Below are 24440 nucleotides of genomic sequence, written 5' to 3' on the forward strand. Positions count from 1 at the left end.
TCACTGCATCGGGATGGTATTTATAGAAGTTTCAGCAAAAGCAATTCAGACACTTCCCAAAAGCTGGCTGGGGAAAAACAAGGCAGCTTGGCCAACGCTGTACATTTTTCCAGCTTTGAGTGAGGGATTGAAGAGCTGATCAACCTCCCAGCTCCAGGCTGGAGCCCAGTGCTCTAGACTTTGATCTGCCAAGCCACAGTGGGCTCTGCTTGGGGCCCAGCAAGTGTTTCCTGCATCTCCAGTATTTCTCAGATGAAATCTTGGGGTTATTCTCAACAACTCTGTGAAAACATTTCCCACAGAAGCTGTGGCTACCCACCCCTGGAAGTGTTCAAGGCCAGGTTGGATGGCGCTTGGAGCAACCCAGTCTAGCGGAAGATATCCCTGCTCATGGCAGGGCATGGGACGAGATGAGATTTAAGGTTCCTTCCAACCCCCAGAAGGTTCTGGGTTCTATGACCATGGCGACTGTGGGATTTTCCTCCAAGGCATTACCTGAGACAGGGAAACAGGAGAAATGCCAAGTAGCCAGATACGAGAGCTTGAGAACCTGGGAATGGTGGGCTGCACATCCCAGTTCCCCAGCCTCCTGAGAATGGATCTGCTCTGCAGAGCCCAGTTTCCCTGGGCAGCTCTGCAGGGAGAGGCCCTGCTGAGCCCCACCAGCCCCATGTCCCCTTGGCACCACCACCCTGCACAGGAGGGTGCCAGAATTAAAGTGGGTCCCATCACAACTCTTCCTCCTCCTCCTCTCAAGCTGAACTCCAGCCATCTGCGGTTTACAGTTTCCGGATCTGATCCAGCACCCTCGGCCCTCCCACAGCACAGAGAGAAATCAGCACTTCTAGTGCCCAAGTCACCCAACCTACTTATCACTCCTACTTCAGCCTGAGACCGATGATGATGACGAGGAGCCTGGGGGAGCAGACTCAGGTGATGTCACCTCCATCCCTGACACCGCATGAGCCAACTCCCCCACTTCTGGATCCTGCAGCTTCCATAGAGGACAACTCACAAAGTCGACTCAGAACGAGCAATACCATCGCTCGATGCACCTGAGGAGGTTCTGCCAGGATCCCTGGGACAAGGCAGGGCTTCTAGACACCTTTCTGAAGGCAGGAACCCAGACTGCCATGTAAGGGCAGGTGTATGCCTCCTCTCAAAGAGAGACACCATCATGGGAGCAAACAGGGACCTGAAGCTCTGAAGGACCAGAGAGCTGCCACCTCAGCCTCACATCTTAATCACAAGATCATTCTATTTCCATGGAAACAGCAGAATTAGAGACTTCAAAGGAACGACAATTACCAACATTGGGAATTTAACTGTTAAACCTGTCACACTCCCGCCTCAGTGCCAGGAGAGGAGACGGAGTTTGCCCACACCATTGTCCTGCACCCCAGTGCCAAGGCCAGCCTCGCTCAGGTGTTTGCTCCTGCTTCCTTCAACAGCCAGGTGGGTTTCCAGAGAGCCTCCCATGTCAGTGCATCAGGGGATGGAAGCTCACGACTCATGGTGGCTCAGTCCAGTGCCAACTTGTCCATCAGAGCTGATCCTGGAGCACACATAGTGATCCTGCTGACCAAGGCTTCCCCAATGCCTCAGCAGCAGAAAAAGGCTTTATGGGCTCGTGAGTCACTCAGGGAATTACAGGACAGCTCCAAGCACTACGGGGAGCACCGGTCCAGTGCCTCCCAGGGCAGGCCCTTTCCCTGACACAGCGAAGTGCCACAGTGCTTCTGGTCAGCCCAAGGACAGTGTGGAGCCAAGGTGCTAATTACCATCACTGGCACAGGGTACCCTGTTCCACCCCACTCTCGTCACTCCACAGTGCAGCCATGAGTCTTTCCTGAAAGCAAAGCTGGGAAGGACCTGGCAGCACCATGGGACTCCCCGGACTCGCATCCTGGGTCTGCAGAACACCACAATGTAAACTGCAACCCCAGGAGTACCAGCAAAGCTGTTGAGGGGAGCTCCCTCTACCCAGGAAGCCCTCAGCTAACATAGACACATCTCCCAGAAGAGGAGAGAAGAGCTGCCCCTCTGCCTTCTTTCCAGCCAGGGGTCCACTTTGAGAGGTCACTGCCCAAAATCTCCACCATGTGCTCCATACCTTGGCCCCACTGTGGTCAGCAGGACCATTAGCTGATGGGCCCGGGCCTCCCCAGGCTGTTACACCCAATCCAAGGGCTGAAATTGCTCAGCCCAGCTCTGATCTTGTACTATCACACAGACCAACAGTCAGACAGTGGGCGACGTGCTGATGGAGAGGAGTTTTCCATGGCACGTGCATTCCACTGCCCTGCCCATGCCTGGAAGATAATGGACACCTGGCCATGAGCCACACTCCTGCCATGATTACAGACACACTCCTAAAGCCCTTCCTGCAGGTCTGGACACTGATGTCCAACCTCGAGGAGAGCAGCTTCCCACACACAGAAAATTCCAACCCAGCTCCGAGAGCTCAGACCTGGGGCAGCTGGAAGGATATCATCTTCTACACTGGAGTCTTGTGGGACACAGCAAGTGCCTACTCCAGCAGGAGCACACGAGGAGCCATCCCCACCCTCAGGCTGGCAAGGCTCCAGGGCTGACTACTTCTGCAGATGATCTCCCATGAAAGCAGGGTGCGCTCCAGGCCAGACTCTCCTCCAGCCTCTGGAGAGAACTACCTGGGGCACAGCTGCACACACCTGCCTGCCCAGACTACCTGTACAGACAGGTACCAGCAGGGAAGAGCCACTGTGAGCACCCTGACCCCTGCAGTCACCCACCCAAGTTCCTCATGTCGCACAGGTGGCCCTGCTGCTGCTCCGTGTCACACATGGAACTGGGGAGCTGCTGTGGAGGGGACGTGCTGCAGGACACCCAGCAGGATCACACTGACCCAGGCTCCCCCCACGCCCATGCTGGGACCCCCCATGTCACAGCTCCACCTGGACTCCTCACTCTGTCCTTCCCAATCCTGCCTGCAGCCTGCCCATCCAGGGCTGGGGGCCTGACAGCGCAGTGACTCAGGTGCCAGAGCCAGCGGCACAGCAGAGGCTTCGGCTGAGTCACAGCGTGGCCGGTGACTCACCTCGGACACGGCTGCTGGCCAGCACATGCAGCCACAGCAGCTCCAGCTGCAGGTTTGCTCACAGATGTGCTGCTGCCGGCGGCTCGCCGAGGTCCTGGCACCGGGCAGAGCACAGACCTGGCAGTGGCATGGGCAGGGGGCTCCCAGTCCGCCAGTGGTGCTCCCAGGACACTGAGCAGGGGTGCCGTGCCTGTCCCCAGACACACCGGTGGCCCTGCTGTAGGGCCCTCATCGCCGCAGATCAGGTGAGCTCTCAGCCTGACCCCAGCTGCCACTGCCCTGCTGGTCCTGGTGCCCAGCCTAGGGCTCACCCCGTGCCCCACATGCCCACCCACTCGTCAGCCTCAACATCTCCTGCCCTAGGCATGGGGCAGCCTGACGGCCAGGCTGTGCCAGAAGCAGAGCTTGTCATGGAATCACACAATCATTAAGGTTGGAAAAACCCTCAGAGACCATCAAGTCCAAGTGTTCCCCCAGCACTGCCAACGCCACCCCTGTGTTCCCAAGCGCCGCATCCACATGGCCAGGGCACAGGGGCATGTCATTTGGTGCAGGGGGACTGAGGGGACCGGACCTGCCCTGTCCGTCTGACCACTGCACCCTCCTCACCTGGAGAAAGCCGCCTAGCACCTACTTCAGTAATAAAGTAACCCAAATTCTCACTAACTGCACTTATTTTAGTGAGCCACCTAAATCTGGCAGCGCTGCTGCACTCTGGGACCAGCAGAACTAGCTCAAGGAGAGAAGGGGACGCAGCACGAGGGTCAGCGCTGTGAGGAGCCCACCAGACACAGCCATGGGCACAGCGGGAGCCAGGACAATGGGGGAGCAGCAGCAGGACCCGACACCTGGAGAGGAAAGCAGGGCAACCAGGGTTTTCCCAGAGCAGCTGTGGCTGAACCATCCCTGGAAGTGTCCACGACAAGGTTGGACACAGCTTGGAGCAACCTGGTCCAGTGGAAAGTGTCCCTGACCATGGCAATGGGGTAGAATGGAACGGGATGTAAGGTCCCTTCCAACCCAAACCATTCCAGGATTCTAAGCCCCAGTTCGGGGCTTTTGCTGTGGTTTGGGTTTTTACACTTCCACAATTGATCAGACAGCCCAAATGCCAACACCTCACAAAAACACCACAACAACAATTAGGCTATAACTCCTGTACCCACCTGGAGGTGAGTGACATCCAAACTGCCCAAAAAAGGGTAAGAAGTAAGAAGAAAGAGGAGGAAACAGATGTCAATGCAATCTTGAAAGCAGGAAGCATCAAAAATGGTGTAGGAAGTTGAAGCCTTCAGGAAAACGAGTCTCTAACAATGCTGAGAGCAGCAGGAAGCGGCTGTGTGGAGCACGGACCCGCGCAGGGAGGCATGGCTCGCTCCCAGAGCAGGTCCAGGGGCAGGGGTCTGCTGGGCCTCGCACAGACGGCACCAGAGGCGCTGACACAAACACTCAGGAAGAGCAAACACAAATGTAGAATGGCAAAACCATTAGCAGAAACAATTTTAAAAACGTCATTAAAAAATGGAACTAATTTAAAGGCACAAACGACCTGAATGCAATGGTGTGAGGAAGAGCGAGGAAGAGTGAGCTCACACTCCTGCTCATGCTAATTTTTAATAAATATTGAAATAACAGAGCTATTCAGGAATGGCTGGAACAGAGCAAAGTGACCTCATACCCCCCTCCCCAGCAGCCGTTGCTGACACCAGTCCCTGGGAAGGGGATGGAGTCAATGGAACTGGATGTTTTTAAACAACAATTCACGTGACAGCTGATCCCACTCCTCCAGGTGGTTCAGGTGTTGCTGACACAGGGTTTGACTGGACGACCTTGAAGGTCCTTGCAGCCCGAAGTGATCCATGGTTCCATGACATAAACAAGTCCGCCAATGTTTAGATGACCATGTAACCCATTCTCATAGAACACTCACTCCCTCTATAAACCATCACTTCGCAAAGTCATTTACAATAAACACAGCAGGACCAGGCTCAGAACAGCCAGAGATCCACGTCAACCAGTAAGAGGACTCCAGTGACACCTGGAGCCTTACCAGTGATGTTGGGAAGCTTCAGACAATTGGGAAAACACTTTTATTATGCCAGGTCCAAGAGAGGTGAAGTGGCAAATGCCAGGAATGCTGGGACATTCAGATCCCCCAGCCCCAAACCCCAGACCACACCCTTTTGTGGTGTTTCCAACACAGGAGAAATGACTGGGTGACCAGGAACCATCGGTGTGGATTCACATCATCAACCATCAGGAGGCGGTGGATGGATACGCCAGACAACAGAGCTCTAATAAACACAGACCACAGATGACCTTTAAGGTTCCTCCCAACCCAAACCACTCTGGGATTTCATGAAAAAGAGCAGCCAGCAGAGAAAGAAACTGGATTTACAGTTCATGGAACTATGGCTGGGTCAAGTGGGAGCGCACTGCCTATAATCTGATGATTTTCATTTTAAGAACACTGTGTAAGGAAGAGCCATAAAAACTCTTTGAAGACCACAGGAAATGAACTCATGAAGAGACTTTTAATGAGCATTATGCGATTTACTTCCCAGAAAGAACATCAAGAGATAATTGATGATGAAGTTAACAGTAAACTTCTCAGGGAATAACATTCAGGTAACAAAGTTTTATTTAGTCCAATCTAAAGAAACAAGTGAGAAAATGAACTTTAAAACAGATGAATGCAAATTGGGAATTAAACGGGAACTATCAGCAGCTGGAGGAATTAATGACTGGAACAACCGACTGAAGAAGCAGTGGTTGGGCTCCCTTCAATTGTTGCCCCGGGAGGGTGTGAAGACCTCCAGGAATGGGGGAACCAAGACCTTTCCAGCTGGACAAAGTACTTCCCAACCTGCCTGGATGGCAGTGCAGTTAAACTGAGCAGGGGGACGATGATACCATTTATTAGTTCACAATACATGGCCAGCAATGGAACAGACACTCCAGTATCAAAGTTTGTTTGAAACCAAAGCCCACAAACCCACAGAGCCTGCAAACCAGCTGACTAAACCCAACACACATTTAGGCATTTTCTCTTCCAAGAGGAATATTTAGGTCTACCCCTCACCTCTCACCACCAGAGCTCCCCGAACATCTCATCACCTTGTGCAATCCCCTCCTCAAAAATCCACTCCCAGCCCTGCAAAGGGGCTGGGCACCTCCTCCCATGCCCATTTCTCACTTGTACCAGGCCACGTGTCATTTTGTCCTCGATTTTCTCTTAGACTCTCTCCAACTCAATTTCCACCTCTTGCAGTCTACCAGAGCATCTTTCAGCTGACCCTCTGAGGCAAGCTGATGGGAGGAGGCAGAGCAGGAAAGACTGTCCACAAGCTCTTACAGTCTGTGGGAGGAAGGACAGCAAACTGCAGAGACTCCACCAAGGCAGCTATTGCCCAGAGAGGCTGTGGACTCCCCGTCCCTGGAAGTGTCCAAGGCCAGGTTGAACAGGACTTGGAGCAACCTCCTCTTCTGGAAGATGTCCTTGCCTAGGGCAGGGGGTGGAACTGGATGAGCTTTAAGGTCCCTTTCAACCCAAACCATTACAGAATTCTACGATTACCAAACTCCACAGGCAAGATCTTACTGGAAGCAAATCCACAAGGAAAAAAGAAAAAGAGAAAACTAAAAAAAGATTACAAAAAGCTGTTGGGTCCCTGAAGCAGCAGTGATGGCACACACAGATATCATCCCAGTGCAGAGGAAACCGGTGTGGTAGGAGACCAGCTTGGCTCACCCAAGCTCCATACCAGGCTTGGCACGGGAAGGCATGCACAAGGAAACTGGAAATGAGGCCAGATTAATAAGGATAAAAATAAGGGAGTGGCAGCAGCACCCTAGTCTGAGCCCAGAGCAGCTACACAAAGAGTGAGAGGTGACCAGTGACAAACAGCAGAATCAAGAGGCGAATCCCAGGTACCTCAGTGACCAACATAAGGACACAGGAAGGCTTGGCCTGTTCCACAGGGGACAGAGAAGACACTGAGGAATGATGCTGAGGACAGGGGGGGGTTAAGCCCCTTTGTGTAAGTTTCCACGACTAAGAGCAAAGAGGAGATCTGCACAGGCAGAGGCCACAGGACTCACTGAAACTTCCAGTAAAAAATGTAATGTCAGATGTTTTACATGGGCAGACAGTGACAGACCAAGGGGTGATAGTTTTAAACTAAAAGAGGAGATTTAGATTAGATATTGGGGTTAAATTCTTCCCTGTGATGGTGGTGAGGCTCTGGCAGAGGGTGCCTAGAAAAGCTGTGGCTGCTCCATCCCTGGAAGTGCCCAAGACGAGGTTGGGCAGAGCTTGCAGCACCCTGGGATAGTGAAAGGTGCCCCAGACTGTACTGGTACAGCAGATTGGCCAGAACCAGGTGCAGGGCCTTGCACTTGGCACTTTATGAGGGTCCCATGGGCCCATTCCTCTCTCAGGGTCCCTCTGGATGCCATTCCTGCCCTCCAGCTTGTCACCTGCACCCCCCAGCTTTGTGTCACCTGCACACACACCAAGAGTGCACTCAGTGCCACTGTCTGTGTCATTAATAAAGATATTAACCAGTACTGGTCCCAGGGTGGACAGTGTTCATTACTGGTTTCCATTTGGCCACTGACCATAAACCTTTAGATGAGGCCATCTATGCAACTCCTCACCCATCCAACAGTCCATGCACCAAATCCACCTCTCTCCAAATTCTCTCCAGTCTCCTGGGAAGGTGTCTGATGTCACTGACAGGCCTTCATTTCCCAGGAGGACAGACATCCTCACCCCAGGATCTCTGTTTTCTGTCTCACCAGGGGACTGCACAAGGTTGTTCCTGCCTCACCTGCAGATTCTGGGCTCTTCTGGACCCTGCAGCTCCTCTCTCAGGAACCAAACTGGCCACAACAGTTCGTCCTCGTTGATCCCAGCAATTCTTTTATCCTCTTTGTTCTCCTCCTGATTCTCTACAGCTTTTTTCACCGGCCTCAGACAGACCATCCTCACTCTCCACCTCCAGTGTTGCTGTTTTTTGGGTGTCTCACACGGCTCTGCCCATAGCACCTTCCCTTCTTCTTCCACGCTTCCTCCAGCCAGCCTTTAATTTAATGCCATCCCTCAGCTCTGTGTGATGATTCATAGTTCTGCTTTTCTATTCCTGGACTGTCTCCTGTCCAAAATGAAGTCTCAGCTTCTTTTCCCCTCCAGCATTTCAAGTGTGCACCACAAGTCCAAGGTCCACATGATTAAAGAGAACTGCTGCTAATCCCAGCTTTGTCCCATCTGCCCCCAAGCCCTTGCTGCTCAGGGACGAGGGACGTTACTCAGACCCTGTCTGGGACTCGAGGACATGACTCAGACAGTGAGAGTTCATGGATCCTCCTTTCCCTCTCCTCACCTCTCATCCTGGCTGTCCCTAAACCCCTGCAGAGCTACATGAGCTCCAGTCCCTGAAACCTCCTTGTCCCCTGGCCACACAGCCAAAGGCCCCCAGCATCCACTCTGCATTGACCACTACTGCCCCTTTTCCCCAAAAGTGCCTATAACCCATAAAATCCTACCTCATCCCTATTCAGTCACAACATTGCTGCTACTGGAATTATTTCCCTAACCTCTCTCTTCAGCAGGCGAATGCTCCCTCTGAATCCCCCTCCGGGCCCTCCTCTTCTGTCACGTCAACCGCGAGCTGCGTGTCTTCCTCCTCCCAAATGCCTCATTCCATAACAACCACCCTTCCTCCACTGTCTCCCTCCCAAACCCTGGCAGAAGCTCCGCTCCCCAGCGGCTGAATTCCAGCAAACACCTCCCTGCTTCCTTCTGTTTGTGCTTCATGTTGGAAAAGCTCTATGTAAACCACCTGAAATCACTTTATTCTCCTCTTCCAAAGAGCTCCTCAAAGCTCTCCCAAGCTCTGTGCCCACCAGGAACACCCAAATCACCCAAGGTGAGGTGGCTGACCTGGGAGCTCCATGTCCTGACAAAGCTCCCCCATGTGCTCATCAGCACCTGCCTCTCACTTTTAAGTCAACTCCAAGCCCTCCACAGCAAGGTCGGCCCTGTCCTGTGCTCCCATACACAGGACCTGACGAGGTGAGGCTGCAAGGGCTGACTGCAGTGAAAAACCAGGATGAGGAAAAGCTTCTCCCATCGAACTGCTCCCGAGTGGAAGGGCCACGGCACCATCAGCCCTGCGGCACCCACCTCCCACCAGGAACTGCACTGGCCTTGGCCACCTGCCGCCAGTGTGGCATCCTGCATGGGTGTGTGCTCCTCCAGCCTCGCTCGATCCTCCAGACACTGGGGATGGACAGCACTTTCCAGAGGCTGATCATAGAAACACCAAATGGTTCAAGTGGAAAAGGACCTTAAAGCCCACCCAGTCCCACCCATGTCATGGCCAGGGACACCTTCCACTATCCCAGGTTGCTCCAAGGCCCATCCAACCTGGCCTTGAACACTTCCGGGGATGAGGCAGCCACAACCATTTTAAGCAACCTGTGCCAGGGCCTCACCACCCCCACAGGGAAAAATTTCTTCCCAATATCCCATGCATGGGAAGACAAATTCCCCCTTGTCTTGTCACTCCAGTCCCTTGCTCAAAGTCCCTCTCTGAAGGCCAGACCCCTTTTCCCTACCACAGGAGTCATTGCTGGGGTAAATGCCCAAAATCAAGAGCAGGAGCCAGTGAGCACTGCGCCCACTGCGGGAGCCAGGGCCAACAGCCCACGCTGGCCACCAAGGCAACCCGCAGTCAGCAGCTCCCACCCCTGGGACTCCGGGACCAGCAGGACCCAGCCAGGATTCCAGATGCAGCAGCTGGGAGCGTGGCACAGAGCCCTGAGGCCAGAGTGGATTTCATCACATAGATCACATGGCCAGAACCAGATCTCACACATGACCCCAGGCAGGAATTCCCCAGTGACTCACAGCCAGGGCTTCCAGAGTGGACATGCAGCCCCACTGCAGCCAGACACCCGGGACAGATGCAAACATCCCTTTCCCTCTGCATGCCACAAGCTGGGGTGCTCTGCTCTGTCTGGAAATCTATTTCCTTAGGATTTATGGGAATTCAGAAGCAGCAAGGTTTGGTTGTAACTGGACAGCAGGTCTGAAAGTCACTGAGGCAGGAGAGGTAAGTAGGCACGCAACAGGTCATAATCACACAAACCTCCTTCCAGTAGGGAAGCAGCTACAATTATCTTAATTTTTACCTTTCTTGCCCCAGAAGATTTCTTGCACTCACTACACCACTTCAGGAAATCCACCTGAATAGGCACCCATGGGATCCGTGCTCCCAGTGCTGCCCAGAGCTGCGGGAGGCAGCAGGAGTGAGACGACAGGTGTCTCTTCCATGAAGGGCACTGCAGGCAGAAACACAACAGACATGGATTCCCAATCCCTGCAGCTGCTGCACAGGGAGATAACAACTTGCAGGAAGTCTTGGAGAACAACTTAAAAAAAAAAATCTGATGCCAAAGCAGGAAGGCAGGATAACAAGGAGAAAAGGCCTCCTCCTGACAGGGAGGGATGTGATAAGGGCATTGTGGTACTGCCGAGATGCCCATCAAGGTGCTGAGCTCCGATCACAGGCTGGGGCAGCTCTTGCATCCCTCAATTGCCAGCAGCCAGGCTACCGTGCCAGCTCCTCCAGACCATGTGGCCACTGCCTACTCCCCCCACATCCATGCCAGCTACGAGGGGATTTTAGCCCAAAGGCTGTACCCTATTGCCCCAGGTACCAGAGCACCCAGTATTCCCCAGTGTAGGACCATTCCATGTCAGCCAGCCCAGCTGGAAACACAGTTTAGGACCAGATTAGACATCATTTAGATCTAATTTGGCCACTCAAATTAAGCAAAAGTCCCATCACTAGCTCAGAACAACCAGCCTGGATGCAACCATGCCTTACATTCCCATCTCAGTGAGATTCCAGAGGAGGTGAGAGTCCAGCAGTGCCCAACACTGGAAGGTGTCTATGCAGACAGGGGACATGCTCTGTCAGCATCTTTGGGAAAGCTCCTGAAAACAAATGGCAGATGAGTGACTCACAGTCAACTGCCCAAAGCTGGCCCCACTCACACCACTCCCACCGGGTACTCCCAGAGAGCCTGGCAACTCCAGCCCAAGCACAGCGGGAATGCACGAGGGCTCACCCCACATGCAGCACAGAGGCAGCTCTGCAGACAGGATCACTGCTGCCCCTGTTCTGACAGAGGCCCGGGTCAGCAGGACATGGCTGCTTGGAGCAACAGTCAGTGCAGAGCATCCCTAAACTGGAAAAAGCTCTGTGCAACCAAGCTGTGAAACTCCTGAGAAATCTGGAGTTTATGCTGGGACAAGAGTTATGTCGGGACTTCCCACAACAGTTGTGCTGGAAAGGCGGAGAGCCAGCAAGGACTGACATCACACCGACCCACAGCGAGCACAGGGAGACCAGCCAGTGTCTGGGCAAACACCCGGAGCGTGTCCCTGAACGGGCACCAGGCTCCCAGCTCCTCCCCAGGTACTGCTGGTGCTGCTGCCACGGTCAGGACACCTGGCACACGGAGCTTTGCCATCAGCACAGCTCGGATCAGCACAATCCAGGGCTATTCTGCCTGCCCCAGACCTGACCATGCATTCCCCCTCCTCACCACCTGCATTCACGTGGTCACACCACGAGCAGCTGAGAACTGACTGAACCAAACTCAACACATGCCTGGCTCCTGCCAGAGCAGCTCCTGATCACAGGGACGGGTAGGTGGAGCTGCCAAGTGGGAAGAGCTGCACTGTCCCTGCCTGCAGCAACTATGCCTGTATTGGATCAAGGGAACTGAAACTGCAGCCACAGAGATTCCCAATTCTCTCCTGAGCCCACCTCCAAATCCTGATCTTCCCCCGTGTATCTTGACATCCCCAGATTTTCCTCTTTAGTTGCAGTACCAAGTTCTTGCCCCCAGAGCACCAAGAATCTTTACCTCCCTCAGCACAGCACCTGCGATTCCATCCTGCTCAGCTTCCAGCCATCAGAACCATCCTCCAGCCTTCCTGCTACAGTTTCACCATCCCTCCCAACTCCTATCGATCAGGGCAACAAGCAATGGCCTTTTCTGATTTTCTGACTCTTCCCCAAGACCAGATTCTCCAGCTGTAAGCTCAGCACGGTGAGAGCTGCACCTGGCAAAGATGCCTCCAGATGACTTGGGCCACAACATAAAACTCTGTAAAAACATAGGATTTATTTGTTTAAGCATGCTAAAGGCTCCTTCAGCTGTGCTTTGGCTCTTGCCATCACTCCTGGGGGGCCAGGGTCTCCTGTCACATCAGAATCTGCTCCAGGACTCTTTCCAGGTAGATCCTTTTGCTTGTGCTGCTCGTGCCAGGCACTGGTGCCATGAGATGCTGACCAGTGCCAGTCCTGCCAACAGCCTCAGCCAGGCTTAGGAGCCCTTAGGAGCCTCTCCTGGGAGTCAGCCCTGAGACCACAGCCTCCTCACCCAAACAACACAGAGCACACAATCAGAACAGGAGCTGCTCCAAGAGCTGGAGCCCCTCTGCTCTGGTGCCAGGCCGGGCTGTTCACGTGGAGAAGGTTCTGGAGACCTTAGAGCCCCTTCCAGTGCCTAAAGAGGCTCCAGGAGAGCTGGAGAGGGACTTTGGATAGTGGACTGGAGTGACAGGACAAGGGGGAATGGCTTCCCATGGACAAGAGGCCAGGGTTAGATGGGATATTGGGAAGAAATTTTTCCCTGTGAGGGTGGTGAGGCCCTGGCACAGGTTGCCCACAGAAGCTGCAGCTGCCCCATCCCTGGAAGTGCTCAAGGCCAGGTTGGACTGGGCTTGGGGCAACCTGGGATAGTGGAAGGTGTCCCTGCCCATGGCAGGGGGTGGAACAACATGGTCTGAGACCCAAACCATTCTCTGGTTCTGTGATTTGCCCTTAACTTCCAGGAAATCTGGAGACCACAGTGCCAGAGGAACCTTGCCTTGAATGCAGGGGGCAGTACAGCAGGAGCCACACAGCTGCCCAGAATCCCCAGCTCCGGCCCTGGAGCAGGGATGCGCCGATGGCTTTGGAGTTTGCAGCTCCCCCTACAGCACCCCAGCACCACGGCCTGTGGTTTCCCAGCCCTCAGGAACTACAGGCACACATAAACAGGGCAGTTCTGCAGAGGTCATGGAATTAGCAAGAAAAAGCTGGCTAAGCAGAATGCTCTCCTTCCCAAAGGGTGTCATTTACTCGAGGCTGATTCAGCAGAGCGAAGACATGGCGAGCCCAGCGTGCAGCCTGGCAGTGCGGGGCTCCCCGAGCCTGGCAGGACTGGAGGGCTCCAGCAAGGAGGGTCCTCATCTTCCTCCAGAAGACCCTGCATCAGTGGCAACTCCTGCCTCAGTTTGCTTTGTGAATCAGCACACCAGGAGCCAGTTTCAAAAGACGTTGGGGAAGGATGGAGCATGGAGCTGGAAGACTTGTGCTGGAACTGAACAGAATGATGAAGTTCAGCCAATTTAACTCATCAGAAAGAAAGATGGCAAAGTAACCTCAGTAACTGGTACAAGCGGCTTTAAACAGTATCAAAGCAGTCCTTCCTCAGAGAGAAATGCAGAAAACACCAGATGCCAGCTGGAAAAGTGACAGCAATTATTGACAGCAAGACAGGTTATGATGGAGTAAACTCCTGAGGCAGAGAGGCCCAGGGCTGTACCTCCAAAAAATAAGGCATTAGCCAGAGGCCTTATTTTTTAAGGCTAAAATCCTGGGATGGGCTATTTACACCAAGTGACCCAATGGTCTGTGTTGGCCTCACACCCAGCCGACAGCCAGGCCCTGATGGAGAGCCGGCAATGGGGTAGCCCCTGCCCGGCAGAGCAGCTGTGGAGGTCACGGACATCCAGGCTGCTCCCAGCCACCACAGACATTCTGCAGAGCTTCTCTCATCCCAAGCCTCTGCCAGAGCAGCAACAGCTGGAAATTGTAGAGGAGAGCTTTCCCAAACTAATCCTGCTTCTTAAACTGCAGACAGGAACCCACATGGGTTTAGAGGCGAGTGGGAGAGGTGAGGAAGGACAACAAAGGGAAAACCATGTGCTCCAGGTAAAACTGACTACAGAGAGATTCCTGGTCCTGCTCCCTGGCCACTGAGTCCTCACCATGGCTCAAACCCTCTCCAAGCTCTCCCAGAGAGCTGAGCTTTAGGTGGGCTGCAAGGCACGTGCACAACCACAAATGTCAGAAGAAAATTCCCATCATTTGGCAAAAGCTCGGTTGAGGGAATCTCTCCTACTTCTTATCTCCCTTCTACCTCTCCCTCCTGCCTTCACCACTTTACACACCCAGAAAACCTCTGTGTAACCATCTCTTCAGTCCCATATCATGATCTTCTTTCACTATTCCGTCTTGCTGGTGCTGTCTCTCCCATCTGTCCATGGATCCGTGATGGTTCCATGCTACTCTCAGCCTGTCCTGCATGTCCCTCAGGTAACCCTCTGCACCAGAGGCATTACTCGCCCTCCTCAAACCTGCATTCTGGTCACTGCTCAAAGTTCATTTCTAGGAAAGAAATTAAGCACTGTGCAATTACTGCTCTAATTACAAACTCTATTAATATGGTTCTGTCTGTAGCCCGTCCCAGACTCGCAACGTTGGAGGTCACATTTACTGTGAGCAGGGGCTGCACCAGCCCCAGGTTGGTATCATTTTGCTTTATGCAGATATGAAATCTTTTATAGAACTCAGCAGCTTGCAGCAGTCTCCACAACTTGGCAAGGAAAGCAGCCTAGAATGAGGGAATCGCTTTTTGCAAGCCCCCTGAAAATCTGTCCAAATTTGGTGGTTAGAAACTACCAAAAAACTCCAGGTCCTGCCTGTGATGCAGCTGATGCTGGCGACCAGCCCAACCTGCCATCTCCCCCAGCCCCAGTGCCCCTCAGCCCCTCTGCCCCCATCACCTCCGAATGAAGCTCCAATTCAAGGAGGAGACCAAAACAGAGCAGACTTCTCTTTCTTCCCACAGTGGCACCACTGATGCTGACCCATGAGCAGGCGCAGCTGGCTCTCACCCCATCGTGGGCTTCAAACTCCTTGGGAAAGGCTTGTTCTCCAAGTCCAGGGGCCTGGCAGGGCTCTGGCCGCAGCAGCCCCCCAACACCCACTCCACCCCCCTTCCTGGCAGTGCCACACTGTCACAGACCTCCCCGCAGTTCTGTACAGCCCTGCCAAGCCCCCTAACTCCACTGCCGGCATGGCTGTAACAGTGACACCCTTGTGGTGACACCCCCACAGGGACACCAGCAGCCCTGGCCCTGGCAGAGGGTGGGCAGTTTGGACTCCCTGCCCCACTGCAGCAAAGTACTGCCTTCAACTTTTCCCTTTCAAAAATGAAGGAATTGCCTACAGGAAAGCAATCTGGCAGGAGGACATGAGCAAGTCCTGCAACATCCAGTGCTCAGGTGTTAGGAAATTGAATTTGGGGTTTCACTGGCAACTTGCGTCATGGATTTTCAGACCATGAGCCGTCGTCCCGGTCACCAACTCTGATCTTCAGATCAGGAACATCAACAAACAAAATCCTCTTCCAGACATTTCTGTATCAAGCCCCAAACCTGCAGTTTAGAAGGAAATTCCCTTCCAGACCCAGACACTCCACGAACGATAACATCTCCAGCAAGGCTCTTCCAGCCGTTAATTAATCCCTGTTAATTCATCCACACACACCCGGTAACGGGTCACAGGTAACTGTACAACCACAGCACACATTTCACCAGGATCAGGATTCATCCCAGTGCCTGGCAGGTAATAAGGGAATGCAGCCCAGAGAAGGAAATCTGTGGGATTCCTGCTGCAGATCCACAGGGAAGGCTCAGAGGAGACAGGATGGAGCTGTGGCTTGAGCAGGCAAAGCCCCCGAGGACATGCAGCCTCTGGCACCATCTCACAGCCCTGTGGACACCAGGTGAGACGTGTCACAGCCAGCTGGGTGCAGGGCACCCCTGAGCCCTCATTTTGGGAGACACAGGGTGCCTTGGGAAGCCCTGAGCACCTCAGCAGCGCACAAGAGGCCGGTGTGTGTGTTCACACCTTCCTGAGCAACAGGAGGAACCACGCACCACAGGAGTTGCTAAGAGACGCGCGCCTCCCACCAACGTGCCCAGCACCCACTGCCGCGGCTGGGGGCGCAGGACGGGACAGGCGCCCAGCACCCCGGGAGGCTCAGCATCATCCCTGCAGAGGGACAAGGGGCAGGGACACGGCGCCCAGGATGGCTCTGCCCACAGAGGCAACCCTGGGAGCACCTCAGGCATAGCCCCGCCATGTCTCAGCTCGCAGCTCCTCTGTCCCGCAGCGCAGGAGCCACATACAAGATCAGATCATGTCACTAGTGACCTCGGGACTCCCACCGCAGCTGTCATCAGAGGCACAAACAAGGGAGAGCTGCAGAAGCCCCATGGAATGGGCACAAGACAGTCCTTCCCCACCAGCCCACCGCGACTCCCCGAGTTGGACTGGTGGGACCCCAATGTATCGGACTGAGCCATTGCCACGGCCTGTGCCAGTCTGGTGCTCCCACCCATCTCCATCCAGCCTGAGTCCCTTTCCTCTTCTCCTCGAGTTCCATCAACCCAACAGCTTTCTGTGGCTGAAGACCTCCACAGAGGTGGAAAGGCCCTCCAGCATCAGCCCAGGGTTTTACACCCACCCTGTCTTGACCCCATTGAGTGTCCTTTGTCCTTGCAGCATGAGGCTGATAAATTCTGGGATTTACATTCCCTCAACCCATGCAGCCTTTCAGACTCTTCTTACAATCCGTCTTCCTTCCATCCTTTCCACAGAAACCCAAAAGGACCAAAGTGGGATGCAGGCCTCTGGAGAAGTAACCAGGCTGCTTCTCTATGCAGCATCACCATGGTGGCCAGCACCCCTATAGCAGGGCCACCACTCCCCAAAACCACCTCGTGTGCCCCTGCAGTGACATTCCTGGTGTGAGGCAGCAGGAACGGAGCTGAGCATGCTGCCACCACCAAGCAAGGACAGCAAAACCCAGGGCAGGGAAACGGCTGTGCTTGGCAGGCACCAAGCTGGACCGGGGCTCCTCACACAGACCAAAGGCACCCACGGCCCTGCAGCCTTCCCTGCTGCGGGCCAGCTGCAGAAACCTGGAGGTTTGGGCTCACCGAGGGCAGAGGGACCCTTAGGCTGGGGGGCTGCCAGAGCCTGCCGGCCCGCAGTGGGCCTCAGCACACCACGATCAACCTTCCCCTCCCCTCAGCTCCACCGCAGCCTGCCGGCTCCACCGCAGCCCTTCGCCCATCCTGGCCTCCAGATCCATCCCAGTCCCTCTCCCTCACCTCAACCCATCGGCTGCACCGCGGTCCCTCACCCATGGCGGTCCCCCAGCTCCATCGCAGCCCCTCGGCCCCATCCCACTCCCCCAGCTCCATCGCAGCCCCTCGGCTCCTCTGCAGTTCCTCGGCTCCATCGCTCCCCTCACTGCCGGTTCCCGGGACTCGGGCTGCAGTTTTCTGCATTTCTAATGTTAACGGGCTCCGGCGGATCCCGTTCCCCGTCGATGCCGAGTACAGACCCCCCCCGCCCCGATGCCGGACCAGCGCCCGCCCCCGCCCGCCGCTCCCGGCAGAGGCCGCGGGCGGAGTCCCCGGCCCTGCGCAGGCCCGGCCGCGACCACCATCGCTGTGGGGCCGGGGCCGGAGCCGAGCCCGGGGTGGGGGCGGCTGACGAGTGTGTCCCCTTCGCTCCCTCCCTCCCGGCCCGCCCGGCCCCCGCAGCCCCGTCGTGCCCGGTCCCGCTGCCGGCGGCGGGGGCGCAGCGCCCACAGGCCCCGGCCCCGTGCAGGCCGCGCCCGGCCCCCCGCGCCCCCGGCCCCGCCGCTGCAGGGCCCGGCGCGATCCCGATCCCAGTCCCGCGGGCAGGGCCGGGCCGGGCTCCGCCGGGCCCCGCGGGCGGCAGCGGGCGCAGGTGCAGCGGCGGCGGGGACAAAGGCGGCGGCACCAATGGCCCGGCTCGGTGCCCCGTTCCCGGTGACCCGTTCCGTGCCCGGTTCCCGGTGCTCACCCTCGATGGAGATGACGTGCTCGCGGATCTGGCTCTGCAGCGCCAGGTCCTCCACGCGCTCGATGAGGTCGTAGATCGCGTAGATATTGGGGTGCACGGACTCGAAGCGCCCGATTTCGGCACGGATCGCGGCCGAGTTGGAGAGCCCGAACTGCGGCGGGGGCGGCCCGCCGGGCTGCGGCCCCGAGGGCCCGGGCACGGGCACGGGCACCGGCCCGCCCGGCGCCGCCAGGCTCTGCTGCTGCCCGGGGCTCTGCCCGGCGCCGCCCGGGAAGTTCATCGCGGCGGCGGCAGGGCCGGTCAGCGGCGCGGGGCTCCGGGCAGCCGCTGCATGGCCGCAGCCGCGTCCGTCCGCGGGTTCGCCGAGCTCCGCCGCCGCCCCCGACCGCCTCCCGCCTGCTCCGCCCCGCCCCGCCCGCGTCAGCGGGACCGTCCCCGCGGCGGGCGGGGAGCGGGGGCAACGAGATGGGGAGAGCAGGGAGCGGAACCGGGACTCGGGAGGGGGAGAGGGGGCACTGGGATCCGGGAGGGGAGCGGGGGGCCGGGGCCCAGAACGGGAGGAGCTGGGACCAGGAGGGGGAGCGGAGGACTGTCAGTGCCCGGCCCTGCGCCGCCCCGCCGCGGCCCCTGCCCGCCCGGCACCCCAGCGCGGGGCACTTGGCCCCCTGCTCGGCCCTCGCCTGGGTACGAGTCTCGGCTCCTGTCCCTCAACACCTCACCGCGGCCACCCCGGGACACCCCGACGGCAGCGCCGGTGCTGTGCGGCTGTCCATGCCCTGCAGGGCACGGGAGGATTCCCCCGCCCCGGCCTGGAAACCCCCTGTGCCAACCTGGAGACCCCTGAGCCAGCCTGGGGACCCCCTTGTGCCAGCCCTGCCTCCAACTGCGTTTCAGAGGTGATTTCGTCGTTAATCACCCCAAGGTCATTAATGAGGCTGTGGAACATGACCCATCCCAAGAAGTTCCTGGGTGCCCACCAGCTGCTGCCCCACTGTGGTGGGGTCTCCTCGCTGGTCACCCTGTGTCCACAGGGCCGACTGCTGTCACCCTGCTCGTATGCTCAGTACAGGCTGCTCCAGGCCACTCTGGTGAGGGCTGGCACGATGATGGAACTACCCAGGGGACCCACCACGGTGACAGTCCAACCATCTCAGGGATGCCTGATGGGCAGGGGCTGATAACATCCCTCCCGTTGTACCCATCCCTAAAACAGCTTGCATGGGGTGACCTGGGGCACAGGAAGGTTCTGGCTGGGCACAGGGCTGGCAGCCCCTGGCAGTGCCATGGGAGCCAGCAGAGCTCACTGGGGCATCACTGGGGATTAGCTGAGATCTTCCAAACGGCTGAGAAACAAAAAACCAGGATCATGGGCCCTGGCAGATTAAATGAGAAAGTGGAATTTGGGAGAGAAGAAAGGAACAAAAAAGGTGAGCAGCTGAGAGAACCAAGATTGCAATGGATTTCTCCCTCAGTCCCACTGGGACAATGCCTCAGTGCCAGGGAGGCTCAGGGGGCAGCTGGGGGCTGGTTCCCACCCTCTGCCCTTCTCTGGGTGATGGTGGGAAGGGTTGGAGAAGGAGGGAGACAAGGAGGAAGAGGACAACAAGGAGGAGAAGGAGGAGGAGAGATCTCTGGGAAGTTTCTAAATGCCTCCCGGCTCTGGAATCCTCTACGACTCAGCAGTGGGTGCTGGCGTGTGTGGGTGGGAGAAGCACCTCCCTGCCCTCTCGCCCTCCTTCCTGTGCCTTGCTGGGATTCCTTGAGTGCATCCCAACCACCTCTGCCATGAGAAGGGGTTTATTAGACAACAACTTTTATGAGGGTTTTCTTGAAAGCATTTAGAAAATCTGTAACTGTTATAGCACCAGGATCCCCTCACCTGCATACTCCCCCTGCCTACACACCCACCTGCATGCTCCCCAAGGCTTCCAAAGGTCTTTGAAAGATCTATGAGTCACAGCTCTGCTCAGCAGGAGCTGGACTGTCTCTTCCCTGACGTGTCTGAGGGGATTACATCCGCATGGGCTATGCAGGGCCATCCCACCACCGCAACACAACAGTGCTCGGCTCTGCAATGGCCTTTCTCCAGCCTGTTTTTTGTTTGGGTCTCTTGGTCCTTGCTTATGGCCTTTTTCTCCATCTTCTACCATCACAATCATCATCATCATTATCCCAGAATGGTTTGGGTGGAAAGGGACCTTAAAGCCCATGCAGTTCCACCCCCTGCTGCAGACAGGGACACCTTCTACCAGACCAGGATGCTCCACACCCCGTCCAACCTGGCCTTGAATACTTTCAGGGATGGGACAGCCACAGCTTCTGTGGGCAACCTGTGCCAGGGCTTCCCCACCCTCACAGGGAAGAATTTCTCTCCAGTATCCCACTAAACCCTGCCCTCCATCAGTTGTCACATGAACATTTATAAATTGTCTCTGTTTCAGCACCTTTGAACGTCCAGACACCCCACGTGCAGCCTCCACCACATCACCCTCTCAGTTAGGGATTCTGGGATTTATCCCTGGTGAGGGATGGGACATCATCCCTCATCCCTCCCTCACCCTCACCTGGCTGAGGCAGCAGCATGGATGAGTCGAGGTGACTTTCCCCTGACAGGTGGGCTCTGGCCACCCCCACCTCCCCTGCCCCCTCCTCCTCCTCCTTCGTCTCCTGCTCCTCCTCACTCTTCTCCTCCTCTTCCTCCTTCTCCTCCAGCAGAGATGCGCAATGCCCCCCTGCCTCAGCCCCGGCTGCTCGTCCCCCACACGGGTATTTACAGATCGCCCTGAGCCGACATCTTGAGTCTCCTTGGGCCGCCAGTATCCTCCAGCACGGGGGATCCCAAGGGTCCCCACCACCTCCCACCACCCAGCAGGACACAGGGCACAGGGATGGGATGAGAGCCAGGACACTGGGATGGGGCATCGCCCAGCCCAAGCCTGCGCAGATGGGACCCTGTCCCCACCAGCCCCTGTGGAGCGGGACCCCCCAGTCAGCACTGGGGCCAGCACTGGAGAACTGGGGCCTGGAGTATCGCAGAGGCGCAGAGGGAGCAGAGCAAACAGATGGAGCTGGGGCTTAGCACAGGGATGGGAAGACCCAGGAGAGAAGTTCAATATGCTGAAAAGGCAGGAGCAGGTGGGGACGAGCTGGGGCTTTCAGGAGCAAACATTCCCACAGGGATGGCCAACCACCTGCTCTCTGCAGACACAGGCCACTTGGAGATGTAAACTGCTTTTTAGGATGGATTTCACCCTCAGATCTTGAACTTTCTCTGCTCCATCTGCAGCACTTCCATCTGACGCTGCAGTTCGTGAGTGCCTCAAACTGGTGCCGCTGCCAGGAGGAGCTGCCACCTCCTTTACTATCTCCTCCTCCTTCTCTTCCTCTTCCTCCTCCTCCTCCTTCTTTTCCTGCTGCTGCCCCCACCCCCAGACCAGCCACCCTGGTACCCATGGTGTCCATGGCAGTGGGGTGGAACAGGATGGGCGTGAAGGTCCCTTCCCACCCAAATCAGTCCATGACACCGGACAGTGCCAGAGCCCCATGTGGGGCAGCAGGAGGGTCCCTGCTGCAGACTCCAAATGCCCACCCAGGATGCAGGGCTGGGGAGCAGCACCACCAGAACAGAGCTGAGGGGAGGCCAAGGCCCACAGCTGAGCTTCAGTCGGTGTCTGGGCAAAGTGGGCAGAGATGGGGGTCCCGGGAGGCTCTCCAGGGCTTTATGGCTTCTCAGTGTATGGGGACACTCTGAGGTGTTTGATCACTCTTGGAATAAAAACTGGGACTTCCTTTCTGTGGGGCCCTCTCTGTCAGGAGAGCTGAGGGCACAGCTGGGGGACACTGCTGGGGGACACTGCTCCTCTTCCCCAGACTAAGGGGAGCAGGAAACTCATCTGTCTCTGGGAGCTGGGGCTGCCCATCCTCCTGCACACCCAACATAGTGATGGCTCCTGTTCCCAAACCCATCGGCACTTTGCTGCATGGCAGCATTGGTTCGGGGGGAGGGAGGTGTTTAATGTCACCCTCCAGTGACAGGGACTGTCCTCTCTGGGCTGGGGATCAGCCAGCAGCTTTCCCTGGAATAGCTGCAGCTCTTTAATCTCACTCTGGAGCATAGAGGTACTGGCTGCACCATTAATCCCATCCAGATCCACACCATGCGGCTGTCAAATGGCAAATCCAAAATCCACTGCTCAACGGCTGGAGCATCCTGCTGTGTCCCTGCTGTGAGGCTCTGGGCAGCTCTGGGTGTGGAGCAGAGAGGAGCAGAACGTCCCACCCAGGAGTTTCTGGAAGGGGACTGCACGGCCCCTCGCTGTGCCAAGGACACGAGATGGCTGCTGGCTGGCAAGGTGACCACAGTTCCCAGGACCACGGTTGTCTGTGTCTCTTGCTGTGACCCACCACGGTGCCGTCGGCCATCTCAGACCACCCCATGGGTTTTGGTGACAGCTGGGACATGTTCCGCTCCCACGAGCGTCCACCTGCACATTGAGGGGCCCCGGGATCCTCTTCTGGGCTGGGCTGGGTGGGTCCCATCAGCGCTGCTTCCACAGGAACCAGGGACACTCCAGGGGGCACATCCATGTCTGGGGTGGTGTCCCAGTGTCCCCAGTGCCCCACCAGGGCAGAATCCTTCTGCGACCCCTCTCTGGTCACAACCCCAGAGGAGCTGGACTGTGCAAATATGTGGGCTTTGGGAAAAGAGGGTGAAAATGGAGCAAGGTGGATTAAACCCCCCTGGGCACTGTGGAGGTCCTGAACAGAGCTCAGGGTCAACAATCCCAGCAAGGCCTGTGGGACAGGAGGGGGCGCAGCCAGCAGGACAAGAGGGGGCTCAGCCTAGTCATGGGGGGAGACCACAGGGAGAAACACTGTGAAAGGTGAAATGGTGAGTAAAGAGGAAACAGAAGGAAGGGACCATGAACCCTGACAGACACACAGTGGGGCAGCCCTTCTCATGAAAATGTTTTCCCCAATATCCAACCTAAACCTCCTCTGGCACGGCTTGAGGCTGTTTCCCTCTTGTCCTGCCCCTTGTTCCCTGGGAGCAGAGCTCAACCCCTACCTGTCCTGTCAGGGACTTGTGCAGAGCCACAAGGTCCCCCCTGAGCCTCCTTTTCTCCAGGCTGAGCCCCTTTCCCAGCTCCTTCAGGTGCTCCTGGGGCTCCAGCCCCTTCCCAGCTCCGTTCCCTGCCCTGGACACGCTCCAGCCCCTCAGGGTCTTTCTTGTCTTGAGGGGCCAATACTGACCTCAGGCCTCAGCAGTGCCAGCCCAGGGGACGGGCACTGCCCTGGTTCCTCCTGTGCTGGAGGTGGCCGGAGCCTCCCGTCACACTCCCCAGCCCCAGCAGGAGCAGAGCTGCAGGAAGGGGCTGGGACACCTTTGGGTGTCGCTATCTGGGGGCCCCCACCCTGCTGACCCCTGGGACCACCCAGGCAGGGCAGGGGGATCCCGCTTCCAGAGCAGCACCCCCAGAACTGGCCATCACTCTACACCACCAGTCTTTCAGGAGAACACTGAAAATCCAGGGGGTTCGGAGCAGCCCTGGGCAGGGCAACACTAGTTCTCCCTGGTTCCTCAGCAGCAGATTTAAGGAGCACAATCTGCTCAGCTTTCCTGGGAAACTGAAGGTGACACTGGGGAAGTACTTCCAGGGGAATATTAAACAGCTTCTTAATCGAGGCAGGAAGGATGGAAAAGTCTGACTCTCTGGGAGCTGAAGCCAGACAAATCCACAGTGACAACCAGACACCGGATTTATCAGGGAGGGGATGAACCACTGGATAAACCCTCAAATCTGAGCAGCCACAACCCCTCCAGCAGTCAATTCAGGCTCATTCCAACATTGGGAAGGGATAAATCCCAGTTCTCTGCCTGCACGGATCAGTCATGGTTTAAATCTGCTGCTGCTCTCATATCCATTGCTCTGACAGCCCCAGGATCTGCCTGGCACCTCGGCAGCTCCAGGCTGGAGATGGGTTTTGCCTTACTTGGAGTGGGGATCCCTCACCTGCAGCCCGTCCTTCCCACCCAGAGGCAGCTCCCACCCAGAATCCCAGCACAGAAATCCTGAATTCCCTCCTGGGAGGCCCCCGACCCCAGATACCCTCAGCAGGAAGGGGCTGCCCTGGCACGCTGACACCTCCTGGTTTTATCCTGATTTCATCCTGATTTTTTCCCAGGAAAGATATTATGGATGATAAAATCCTCCTGATCTTATCCAAGGAAATGTCAATGCCATGCCATCGAGGGACCTGCAGACGGGACGCCCTGGGGACAGGAGCATTGTTGCCCAAAATTTCCCTTCCACCCACAGTTGTCC

At 56.5% G+C, this 24440-nt stretch overlaps 1 protein-coding gene across 2 annotated transcripts in view; it reads right to left on the minus strand.

Annotated features, from left to right (window-relative positions):
* AGAP3 (ArfGAP with GTPase domain, ankyrin repeat and PH domain 3) overlaps nt 1-18511 on the minus strand; it is a 110565-nt gene extending 92054 nt beyond the window's left edge. For both annotated transcript variants that reach the window (XM_032126466.1, XM_032126542.1), the window contains exon 1: nt 18115-18511. In XM_032126466.1, coding sequence (XP_031982357.1) covers nt 18115-18394 — 280 coding nt within the window. In that variant the 5' untranslated portion in view covers nt 18395-18511. The remainder of the gene's footprint in view (nt 1-18114) is intronic.
* Between the last annotated feature and the right edge of the window lie 5929 nt (nt 18512-24440).

This window comes from Corvus moneduloides, chromosome 1 (assembly GCF_009650955.1).
Source record: "Corvus moneduloides isolate bCorMon1 chromosome 1, bCorMon1.pri, whole genome shotgun sequence".
Taxonomy (NCBI): domain Eukaryota; kingdom Metazoa; phylum Chordata; class Aves; order Passeriformes; family Corvidae; genus Corvus; species Corvus moneduloides.